At 39.8% G+C, this 11,682-nt stretch overlaps 1 protein-coding gene across 1 annotated transcript in view; it reads left to right on the top strand.

Moving 5' to 3' along the window:
* PAH (phenylalanine hydroxylase) overlaps positions 1-6,191 on the top strand; it is an 88,058-nt gene extending 81,867 nt beyond the window's left edge. Inside the window, exons 11-13 of the mRNA XM_064283683.1 lie at positions 1,755-1,888; positions 3,643-3,758; positions 5,561-6,191. Coding sequence (XP_064139753.1) covers positions 1,755-1,888; positions 3,643-3,758; positions 5,561-5,604 — 294 coding nt within the window. The 3' untranslated portion in view covers positions 5,605-6,191. The remainder of the gene's footprint in view (positions 1-1,754; positions 1,889-3,642; positions 3,759-5,560) is intronic.
* Positions 6,192-11,682: the final 5,491 nt, after the last annotated feature.

The raw sequence follows: 11,682 nt of genomic DNA on the forward strand, positions 1-11,682 counted from the left end.
AGCAAAATGGATATCAGAAGAGACTGTGAAACTTGCTCTTGAATGTAGAACAGCTAAAGCAAATGGAAGAAATGATGAAGTAAAAGAGATAAACAGAAGATTTCAAAGGGAAGCTCAAGAAGACAAAATATTATAATGAAATGTTCAAAGACCTAGAGATAGAAAACCAAAAGGGAAGAACACGCTCGGCAATTTTCAGGCTGAAAAAACCGAAGAAAAATTCAAGCCTCAAGTTGCAACACTGAAGGATTCTATGGGCAAAATATTGAACAACCTTCAGCCATTTCAGGAGATGACATATGATCAAGAACCAGTGGTGTCATGGATTGAATTGTGTCCCCCCAAAACATGTGTCAGCTTGTCTAGGCCATGACTCCCAGTATTGTGTGATTTTCCGCCATTTTGTAATCTGACAGATTTTCCTGTGTTGTAAATCCTGCCTCTAAGATGTTAATGAGGCAGGATTAGAGGCAGTTATGTTTATGAGGCAGGGCTCAATCTACGAGATTAGGTTATGTCTTAAATCAATCTTTTTTGCGATATGAAAGAGAAAAGTGAGAAGAGAGACTTAGGGACCTTCTTACCACCAAGCAAGAAGAACCAGGAACATGTGAGTACTTTGGACCAGGGTTCCTGTGCTGAAAGGCAGATGAGGCAACCTTGATTGCTGAAAGCAAAGAGGACTTGAAACACTGATAAAGATCATAGACCACAGCCTTCGGTATGGATTACATCTCAACATAAAACCAAAACCAAACCCAGTGCCATCGAGTCAATTCTGACTCATAGTGACCCTATAGGACAGAGTAGGACTGCCCCATAGAGTTTCCAAGGAGTGCCTGGCAGATTCGAACTGCTGACCCTTTGGTTAGCAGCTGTAGCACTTAACCACTACGCCACCAGGGTTTCCTCTCAACGTAAAGAAAACAAAAATCCTCACAACTAGACCAATGACCAACATCATGATAAACGGAGAAAATATTGAGGTTGTCAAGGATTTTATTTTACTTGGATCCACAATCAACAGCCATGGAAGCTGCAGTCAAGAAAGCAAATGATGTATTGCATTGGCTGCAAAAGACCTCTTTAAAGTGTTAAAAAGCAAAGATGTCACTTTGAGGACTAAGGTGCTCCTGACTCAAGCCATGATATTTTTAATTGCCTCATATGCATTCAAAGGCCAGACAATAAATAATGAAGACTGAAGAAGAATTGATGCCTTTGAATTATGGTGTTGGAGAAGAATATTGAATATACTACAGACTGCTAGAAGCACAAACAAATCTGTCTCGGAAGTACAGCCAGAATGTTCCTTAGAAGTGAAGATGGCAAGACTTCATCTCGCATACTTTGGACATGTTATCAGGAGGGACCGGCCCCTAGATAAGGATATCATACTTGGAAAATTAGAGGGTCAGAGAAAAAGAGGTAGACTCTCAATGGATTGGACTGAAACAGTGGCTGCAAAATGGCTCAAACATAGCAATGATTGTGAGAATGGTGCAGGACTGGGCAGTGTTTAGTTTTTGTTTTACATAGGGTTGCCATGAGTCAGAACTGACTCGATGGCACCTACCACAGCAATATGAAGGGCCGGATCTAGGACATGCAACATAATTTAGCTCACTGCATTTGGGCTGTGGTGTGGAAGGAATCAGGGTGACATGGGAGAAGATATACAAATAGCCTATGGGAGACACCAGGGACCACCGACCCTAATTTAACTGCACGAATTTTCCACTTGGGGCCTACAGTACTGCTTATCTGGCAAGCCGAAGCTCCTCCCCCTGGAGATGGAGAAGACAGCCATCCAGGAGTACACCATCACAGAGTTCCAGCCTCTGTATTATGTGGCTGAAAGCTTTAACGATGCCAAGGAGAAAGTGAGGTGAGGCAGCGACCAAGGTAGCCCGGCAGCTCTGTGGACCTCCCAACTGGGTCTGGTGCCAGTACACCAGACCCTGTGATTTATGCATGTTTGCTTAGGAGAGTGAACTTAAATGCCTACAGCAATGTTGGAGAGCAGACAGAATTTATCTTCCCAGCATCCACCCTTGTCCCTTGCTATTCTGTTGAGAGGTGCCCTTTAGCCAAACCTCATTTCCCAGCTTATTAGTTGAACATGCTGTCCCCTGTAGACAACTTATGGCTGCCAACACAGCCACCTGATCCCTCCCAATCAATGTAGTCATCAAGTGCAGTCACCCAGCCCTCTTGTATACAGAGTGGCCACAAAAGTCACCCCCCTCCCACGTCCAATCAGTCACAGAAGTCTTCTGATCTGGCAGAGGCAACATTTGAGCCCAGGAGTCTGATTCCAGTGCTTGGGTTTCTAACCAATGTGCTACACCACTCTTGCCAAAGTTGGAGAGCCCTGCCAGTCTGCGTTCACCAGGGACCAACTCAGAAATATAATTTTTTCTGAATTTACATTTTATGAACCATTCTGGAATACCTTTTTAATTATATTGCTCTACGTCCTTTATGGAGCCCTGGTAGTGTAGTGATTAAGAGTTCAGCTGCTAACCAAAAGGTCAGCAGTTCGAATCCACCAGCCACTCCTTGTCAACTCTATGGGGTCGCTATTAGTCAAAATCAACTCGATGGCAATAGGTTTGGGTTTTTTTGGTATGTCCTTTATGCAGGCCCTCCTGGCAGATTCCTCCCACAGCCAGGAGTAAAGCATTGGAATACCAGGGGCCTTCAGAGCACAGGGTCCCTTCCCAACTTCAAAACTTACGGGCAATGTGACCTTGTTGAGTCACTTACCTTCCCTAAGCCTCAGTTTCCACATCCATAAAACGGGGATAGTAATAGTATCTTTTATATAAAGTTGTTGTGGAGGTTGAATTAGGAATGGTATTTGTCAAGAGTATAGAACAGTTAGGACGTAATATAGTTCCTGGTACATACTAAATTTTAGTATTATAAATTTTAGTATTAACGTAGTATTTTCTTCAACCCTGAGTGCTGTTTCCCTCTTTGAAATTGATTTTCAGGAATCTTAGAACATATATATATATATATATATATATATTTTTTTTTTTATAGCATTCCTTGGCCAGATTTTGCTCACTCTTTTGATTTTATTTAATGATAAGAGGGTTTATTTTATTTTATTTTTTTTTATGTTATTGTAATGTATGCTTTTATCGTAAGCTATCTCGGTCTTTTTGCAAGTAGGTGAATACATAAATATGTGTATAGGCATGCTGTGGGAGTCGCTCGGTGGTGCAAATGCACTCAGCTGTTGACCAAAAGATTGAAGGTTCAAGTCCACTTCAAGGTGCCTCAGAAGAAAGGCCTGGTGATCTACTTCTGAAAAATTAGCCATTGAAAACTCTGTGGAGCATGGTCATGCTCTGATACACATGGGATCACCATGAGCTGAAGTTGGCTCAGTGACAACTGCTATTGGTATATACCTATGTTGCACATACACACAGACACACAACACACAAAGGTTTCCCAAAAGGACCTCAATGAAACTCCATTTCATTTCATAGCTGCTGGATTCTGAAACTTCTGTTTTAGTGAGGCTTCATTGCTAGTAACAGCAAAGTGAAATGCCACTGGGAAATCTCCTAGAGGTAGCTCTCCCCCATTGGCACCCTTCACTGAGGTCTGTGATTTTGGTCTCAGGGATTTTGCTGCTACGATCCCGAGACCCTTCTCAGTTCACTATGATCCGTACACCCAAAGGATCGAGGTCTTGGATAATACTGAGCAGCTCAAGATTCTTGCTGATTCCATCAACAGTAAGTAATTTAAACCCTTTGATATCACCCTCTTTCCCAGAATTAGAGGGTTGTGTTTCCTTGCCTTCAATATAGGAAAAAGAAAACGGTTATTAAAGATTGAATTAAGGAGAATAGGCACCTCCAGGTAAGCTATGGGTTTACTGAGGGAGAAAACAGTTGGCAAAAAAAAAAAAATTGCCTTGAGTGTCCTTTCCCCTTTTCCCTTCCAGATTGCACCCCACCCCTAGATCCATGCCACCTTACCACCCCTGACTTGTCACTGACATGACCTTCTTTCTCCTTTGCCTCTTGTTTTGGTTTCCTGGGATTGCCATAACAAAGTACCACAAATGGGGTGGCTTATAATCACAGCTATTTATTCTCTCACAGCTCTGGAGGCTAGAAGTCCAAAATCCAGCTGTCAGCCGGGCCATGCTCTCTTGATGGCTCTAGGGGAGAACCCTTCCTTGCCTCTTTCTAGCTTTTGGTGGTCACCAGCAATCCTCAGCGTTCCCTGGCTTGTAGCTGCCTCACTCCAATCTCTGCCCCTGTCTTCACATGGCTGCCTTCTCTGTATCTGTGTCTGTATCTCTTCTTCTCTTCTTATAAAGACATCAGGCATTTGGGATTTAGGGCCCACTGTCATCCACTATGACCTTACCTAATGCTTACAACTATAAAAACCTTATTTCCAAATAAAGTCACATTCACAGGCTGGGGGATTAGAACTTCGCCATATATTTTGGGGGGACACAATTCAAACCATAGTACCTCTCCAACCCTTTTCCTCTGAGAAGTCCCCAATTTATATTGCTTTTCCTGGAATCTCATCCCTTAATAGACAGTTTCTATCTACTTTCTCAATCATCAGATAGGTCTTATATGCCAACAGGAAAGAACTATGGTCCTCCAAAGTCCCTGTGTGGCACAAATGGTTTGTGCTCTACTACTAATTGAAAGGTTGGTAGTTCAAACCCACCCAGTGGAGCCATGGAAGAAAGCCCTGGATATCTGATTCTATAAGGATTGCAGCCAAGAAAACTCTATGGAACTCAGTTCTACTCTGTATCACATGGGGCCACCATGAGTCAAAATCCCCTGGACGGCCACTGGGATTGACCTTCTATTCTTCCTGAACAATGAGGATATTTTAGGCTCCTTCTATGTCTATGGACAGTCTGTGCCCATATGGCCCTTTGTCAGTGTGAAAACAGCATAACGGGAGGGCCATCATCACACCTTAGTCCATTGATCTATTGAGCAAGGCTGCTATCCGGTTAGATCATGCATTCTCAAAATTTAATGTGCCTCAGAATCACTCAGAGAGCTAATTAAAAATTAATGGTCCTGGACTATAGCCCCAGACTAACTTGACTAACTTTGAGGTAAGTTTTGGGAATTTGTGTTTGTAATAACACCCCAGGTGATTCTGACACAGGTTTGTGTGAACCACACTTTTAAATAAAAAAAATTAGGTGCAAACATCTAAGCATAGTCATATAAAAGAGACTTGGAGCAGCTAGTGATTTCTTTTTCTAATAGGTTTTTAGAAACCTATTAACTCCTTCCCTGGGAAAAGGCTTAGGGAAAGAGGTAGCTAGTTACCTTAGCAGCTCTAGCACTTTAAAAAACTTGTGAGTATGTGTACTATAACTGCCCAGATCTCTTTTCAATAAGTGAGCTATAAGCGTCTTTAGATAGGATGGCACCTAGCTTATCCATATGCTCCCCTGGTCCCCTAGTGTTTGCACACTGAGAACACTTGAAGGGTGTTTGCTCATTATGTAGGTGGCCTATGTGGATGATGTTTTTCTTCGTAGGTGAAGTTGGAATCCTTTGCAGTGCCCTGCAGAAAATAAAGTGAAATTTTGGGCAGAACCTAGTCTGTCAACTGGTGAATCTCTTGATGGAAACGCAATTGCTTCTTTCATTTCATCTGAAAAAGCCTGAAAAGGCAAACCTTAATTTTAAATGACAGACTTAGATTTTGGGGGGACAAGATGGAGGATCAACAAATAAAAATAATCTGAAATGGCTGCATATTAATATATACAAAAAAAGCATAGCAGTGGATCATTTGGGGGTCATCTTTGATGTAGAGATGATAATCCCATATTTGCAACTGATTAAAAATCAATAATATGTCACATTTTCATCCAGATTAATTTTTTTTTTGTTATTTGCCATAGAGATTTCCTAAAGGAATATATGTGATTAAATGTTAAACACAAGACTGTCATTAGAGTTGAATTTTCAGGTTTAATATGTTTTAACCCACAAGTTCATTTTCTATTCAACTGTAATTCCACTTACTGCTTTGTTATTTTGCCTATTAGATTTCCTTTAATTCATTAAAATAGTTATAAACATTAAAGTTCTATAGCATGATATACAAAAAAAATTTTGTATGTTTTATTGTAATCATAAATACTGCTGTGCAAAGTAATGGAACTCCCCACCTAACCTCCACATATTACAATATCACTATCCAATTGTCAAGTCTGTATTGGGAGATATTTTAAAGATACTTATTAGGCAATAGATGTTGACTAAGGGCCTGGCTGGTAGATATTCAGTAAATATTTATTGAATGAAGAAAATCCATTATTGAATAGCAAATCCACAATGAAAGTGAGAATTTTAATTATATTTTAAAAACTTCAGTGGTTACAAAATTTTGCATTTTCAAATATTGCTTAGAATGAAACACGGTTTCGGAGTATACTCCTCCCATTGCCTTAGAAATACAATAGCTGGGTAATCTTGTGACATGGAGAAAGGATCAGAGACTCAGACTTGCAACCCATTACAGAAATTGATTGTGATAATCGAAGTCAACAGGCCTTGACTTTTGTGGTTATGCAATTTATATGAACACATGAATATGTGAGAAGTGATGGAAGAGAATAACAGTGACTTTAATCATTGCTTCCAAATTCTCAGAACACTTTAATTTTAAAGGGTTTACATAGCATTTCTTGAAGTGTGGTCCTCAGAGCAGCTTTGTTGTCATCAACAGGAAATTGAATAAGACGTAGATTCCTTGGCACTACCCCAGTTTGACCCAATTACAATCTCTTGAGATGGGACCCAGAAACCTGGATTTTAAAGGACCCCGGTGATTTCTTTATACACAACCAAATTTACTAGAGATCTGAAGTTATGACTTTGAGTGGTCAGTTCTGCCACTTGCCAACTACATCACCTTGAGGAAGTTTTTTGCCTTCTTTGGACCTCTGTGTAACAATGAGGGAGTTAAACTGGATAAACCAAGGTTCCTTCCAGCCTTGAAATATTATGATTCAAATGCTCACATGTGTCTTTAAATAGCTGTTCCCTATCCACTAATAATGTGTAATAATACTCGCCTAAGTATGCCAGCTGGGAGGAAAGAGCAATTTGGTCTGAATGTGTCTGAAGATTCGTTGCTTTGAAGTTGGGATTTTCATGTCTCTGTCTGCTTTCTCATGCCTTCATAGAACCCAGTGAGAGGCACTTATTCTAAAAGCAGAAATGGACCTTTTCTCTGGTGTTCCTCTAGACCCTCAAATGCTCTTCAAAGGGACTATTTTAATAAATGTTTCTTTATTTCACATTATATGTTAATTAGAGAATCTATTGCCTTTGGAACTTAAATATCATACAGTATTTTGACTGAATGTTTTCTTGAATAGCAATTTTTAGTCCTGATGAAGATATTTTAATGTATTTGAGGTTAAAATTTAGTTTATGTTGGGAATTTTACAGCAAGAAATTTTATACTGAATGTGAAATAATCTTTGAGATTTTAGTAAGTCAGTAGTTAGCTCTTTTTATCTGGATATAAAAGCCCAATCGGAATCAACCCAATGACAACTAACAACAACAACCAAGCCCCACCTACAGTGATGGGATTCAATATATTTCTATTAATATTATTACCTGTTTAAGACCTAGTAAATGAGCAGTCATTTGGAAACGATAGTAACATTTTAATGACAGCTGATCCTGATGTGTCCAGGCAAAAATACATGTAAGAACATTACAGGTGTGCAGCGTTACAAATACTCCATAAGCAACTGAAAAGATGAATCTAATTTTTAATTCTAGGATTCTAAGTTCTATAGTTTTGTTTCAAAGAATACATCATTAAAATGTTAACTTAATAAAAACCAGGGACCTTCAATATCTTCTTCACCTCTGAAATTCTGAGCACGTAACACATAGTAGGTGCTCAGCAATTTTTTTAATGTTCTGAGTGAGCTGAATCACACGCAATGTCATGAAGACTGTCTGTCAAATAAGTTATTTTGCAAGAAAAAATTGAGAAACAACTAAATTTGCAGTTTCCCTTTTCTTTTAAAAGCTATTTAAAAGTTGCATCTTAGTCTAAACTATGATTTTTAAAAACTATGGTATTATTACCCCTTGTACCAGTTTTGTCTAGATTATGGCCAGTTTCTATTTACACTTCTTGAACAATATTGACATATAAGAAATGCCTAATAAATGTTTGTTAAATAAAGGGACCGAAATTATGTCAGCAGAACTTTGCAGTTGCCCATAGTGGGGCTGGAATGATAATAAAGAGTGACTTGCCTAAGAGTTGTAGAAATCACAGACAGAAGGAGATGTTACCACAGGAAGCATAAAAACCTGGATAAAAGATGAATGACAATTGGCTTCAATTTCAGTTCTTATTTTTCCTCAGAATATTTGTAGTAGGTAGATGATGTTTCAGGAAAGTAAGTGGATAAGCATTCCTCACTGAGGTTTTTAATATTGGTGCATACTTTGGATGCCTATGGTTATTCTTCTAGAAATAGAAGTTAATTAAGGAGTATCTATTAAAGAAGAAATAAACTCTTCTTCTCTGGGGTCTCTTTATTCCTAAGGGTTCTCAAAGAAATGTGAGTTGAATTCTGTCCTTATCTGCAATGACTTTGCAAGTAGAGAAGATGGTGGCAAAGGGTTGATTCCCACACTTCACTGGGGGGTCTGGGAGAGTGGAGTTTCAACTTAGAAAGGGAAAGATAAGGAATAGACCTACACTTGTGTCTTTGAAGTTTCTCCTTCATGTCTCTCTTTTCAAAAGTGTGGCCGTTGGGTTTCCTTGAGAGGTAACTCATTCTAATACACCTTCCTCCCCATTCCTCTGACTTCTCAGATGCTTTAAGATGTGGCTGAGTTGAGAATGCCACTAGCAGAGGCACAGAGCATCTAGTCCTTCCTTTAAGCCCCCACCCTACCGTGTGTGCTTGCAGAGAACATGTTTTAAAACTGTTCCTTAGCCTCCAGCCAGTGCACCATCCAGGAGCAGAGAATCCACCTGTAACAACTGCATTACTTGCAAGTGGTAAATGTTGGTCTAGGAAAGCTTCTAAGCTCCTCTAGCACTCAAATACTCCTCGCAGCTGCCATCCTTGGAGCCTGTGGGGCCTGTTGAGCTCTATTTTCTTGGTTTAACAAAATAAATGAAATTTTATAGTGGGGGGTGAGGAGCAAGCAGAACGTTTTTCAAAGTTTCCATTCCCAAGACGTCGCTGGGATCCTGGGAAAGCTGAGAAGGCCGGAGGCTCCCTGCAGAGTCTCTCTTGGGGGAGGGAAAAACAAACAAACAAACAAACAAACAAAAACACCTCGTTTCCCAGAGCGGAGGAGCCACCTGAGGTTACAAAATAGCCAGTTTTATGAGAGAGGGTCTGAGGTTGGAGACCAAGGAGAGACGACTGACAGCGCGCATCTCCCAGAGAGGAGATTCTCAGCACCGCGGACAGCGCCCACGCCCTACCCAGCAGGGCAGGCGACAAAGGATGTGGTAAATGGGCATGTCTATTAACGGAGGGAGCCAGAACAGCGCAGTGGAAGGAACCCTGGTGGTGCAGTGCTTAAGAGCTCAGCTACTAATCCAAAGGCCTGCAGTTTGAATCCACCAGCCGCTCCTTGGAAACACTATGAGACAATTTTACCTTGTCCTATAGGGTCATTATGAGTGGAATTGACTCGAGGACAACAGACATTCTTTTACAGCCGAAGTGAAAGGAGTGGGACAGAATTAAGGGCGAGTTAATACAACACCCAGGAAATTAGACTGATGATTGTCTTGCTCACTGCAGACTTTGAATAACTTTTGGCTGAATAAATGAAAGACAGAATGAACAAGTGTACCATTTATCAACAATGCCCAGCATCTTAAGCTTTATATAGGCAAAAACCAGGTAGCGTTTTTTTTCAGTAGTAGGCTTCCCCCATGTTATTATTTGAGACCTGAGTATGTAGCATCTGCCAAAAGTGCTGGTCTGGTCATCCTGATTCAAATGGCAATTTTTCCATTAAGCTGAATTTACTTGGACAGATGCTTAAACTCTGTCTGGTTCTACATCTGAAAAATAGGAAAAATGTGTACCTACCTCATAAGATTCTGACTCATAAGATTGTCAGAAACATCAAATAACATCTTTTGTGTACAGAAGAAGCTTCTCTATCACTTTCAGTCACATCTAACAATTTTAATTGTTTACTATTCTGATATAAAGTACAAATGGGCTCCCATAAGGATTAGTCATTATTATTCTGATCACCTTAGCCCAGCAACGTGATCCCAATCATCCTCTCTTTCCAAAGAGATGGATAGTTATGAGGATGCCCTGCATGAAGACTCTCTGGTTTCCATTTGAGAAAAGTTTTGGTTAAAGCAAAATTTAAACTTTTCTACATGGTTCAAATATATAAGCATATAAATTAATGTTGTGAGCAGGAAAATTATAAGATTTGTGCCAATTTAAGGTTAAAATTCTATCTTGGAAAAGGCAACATTAGACACTGAAAATGAAACATCCCATTTGAAGCTAAATGTATTAGACCTTCACTTCTCCACCTTCATTTCTGACATTCAGTTGCCATTTTGTGTTTTCCTTTTCTTCTTTGTCCTGCAAATGACATTTCTTTCAGCTAGGAAGATTGTATTGTGAAGGTTTTATGAAGCGGTTGACATAAATGAATTGATTAAAAAAATTAATCAATCTCTAGATGTGTTTTACTGAAGGACCAACACAAAGAAACCTGGCTTCGCTTTGCTGCTCAGTTTTAAGGCCACCTTGGGAGGGAATGGGTGGAAGGCTTATTGTCTTTCCAGGGGTGGGAAATGGAAACCAAACTTTAAAATATAAGTAGCTGGCACTGTGGTCATGACATTTCCTCTGAACACTTTGTTCAAACCTTGGTGCCTAGAAGAAAACAATTTAGGAAGTGAAATGGGAATAATAATTCTTGCAAAACAGAACAGTCCAAATCAGTCCTTCAGATATGCAGCTGTGATAAGAAAGGGCTCTGTTTCCCCAGATGAGTTTTGCTCCATCCCACTCACTAAGGAATTGTAGAATAAAAGTAGCCAAAATCAGCCAATGGCTATATAGTTTGACAGAGGAGAGGGGAGGGAGAGAATCAGTTAATACACAATGTTCAAAAATGCAATTTATTGCTCTTACTTTTTAGGTGAAATTCAACAAGTATCTGAGTGTCTATTTCATGCTGGGCAGTCAGTGCATTAAAACAAGGACTGTTCAGATAATGTGGCTGTGTCTCAGTTGCCCCAGTGTACTGAGTTGTTGATCTAGCCCACGTATGTGCTAGATTTTGTAAGACCAATGACTTATTCATTACAAATACCCTTTTCCAACAACATAAACATCGACTATATATATGGACCTCGCTGGATGGAATACACAGGAATCAAATAGACTACATCTGTGGAAGGAGATGATGGAAAAGCTCAATATCATCACTCAGAACAAGGCCAGGGGTTAACTTTGGAATTGACCATCAATTGCTCATATACAAGTTCAAGATGAAGCTTAAGAAAATTGAAAGAAGTCCGTAAAAGCCAAAGTATGACCTTGGGTATATTCCACCTGAATTTAGAGATCATTTCGAGAATAGATTTGACGCACTGAGCACTTTTTTA

Source organism: Loxodonta africana, chromosome 4 (assembly GCF_030014295.1).
Source record: "Loxodonta africana isolate mLoxAfr1 chromosome 4, mLoxAfr1.hap2, whole genome shotgun sequence".
NCBI lineage: Eukaryota > Metazoa > Chordata > Mammalia > Proboscidea > Elephantidae > Loxodonta > Loxodonta africana.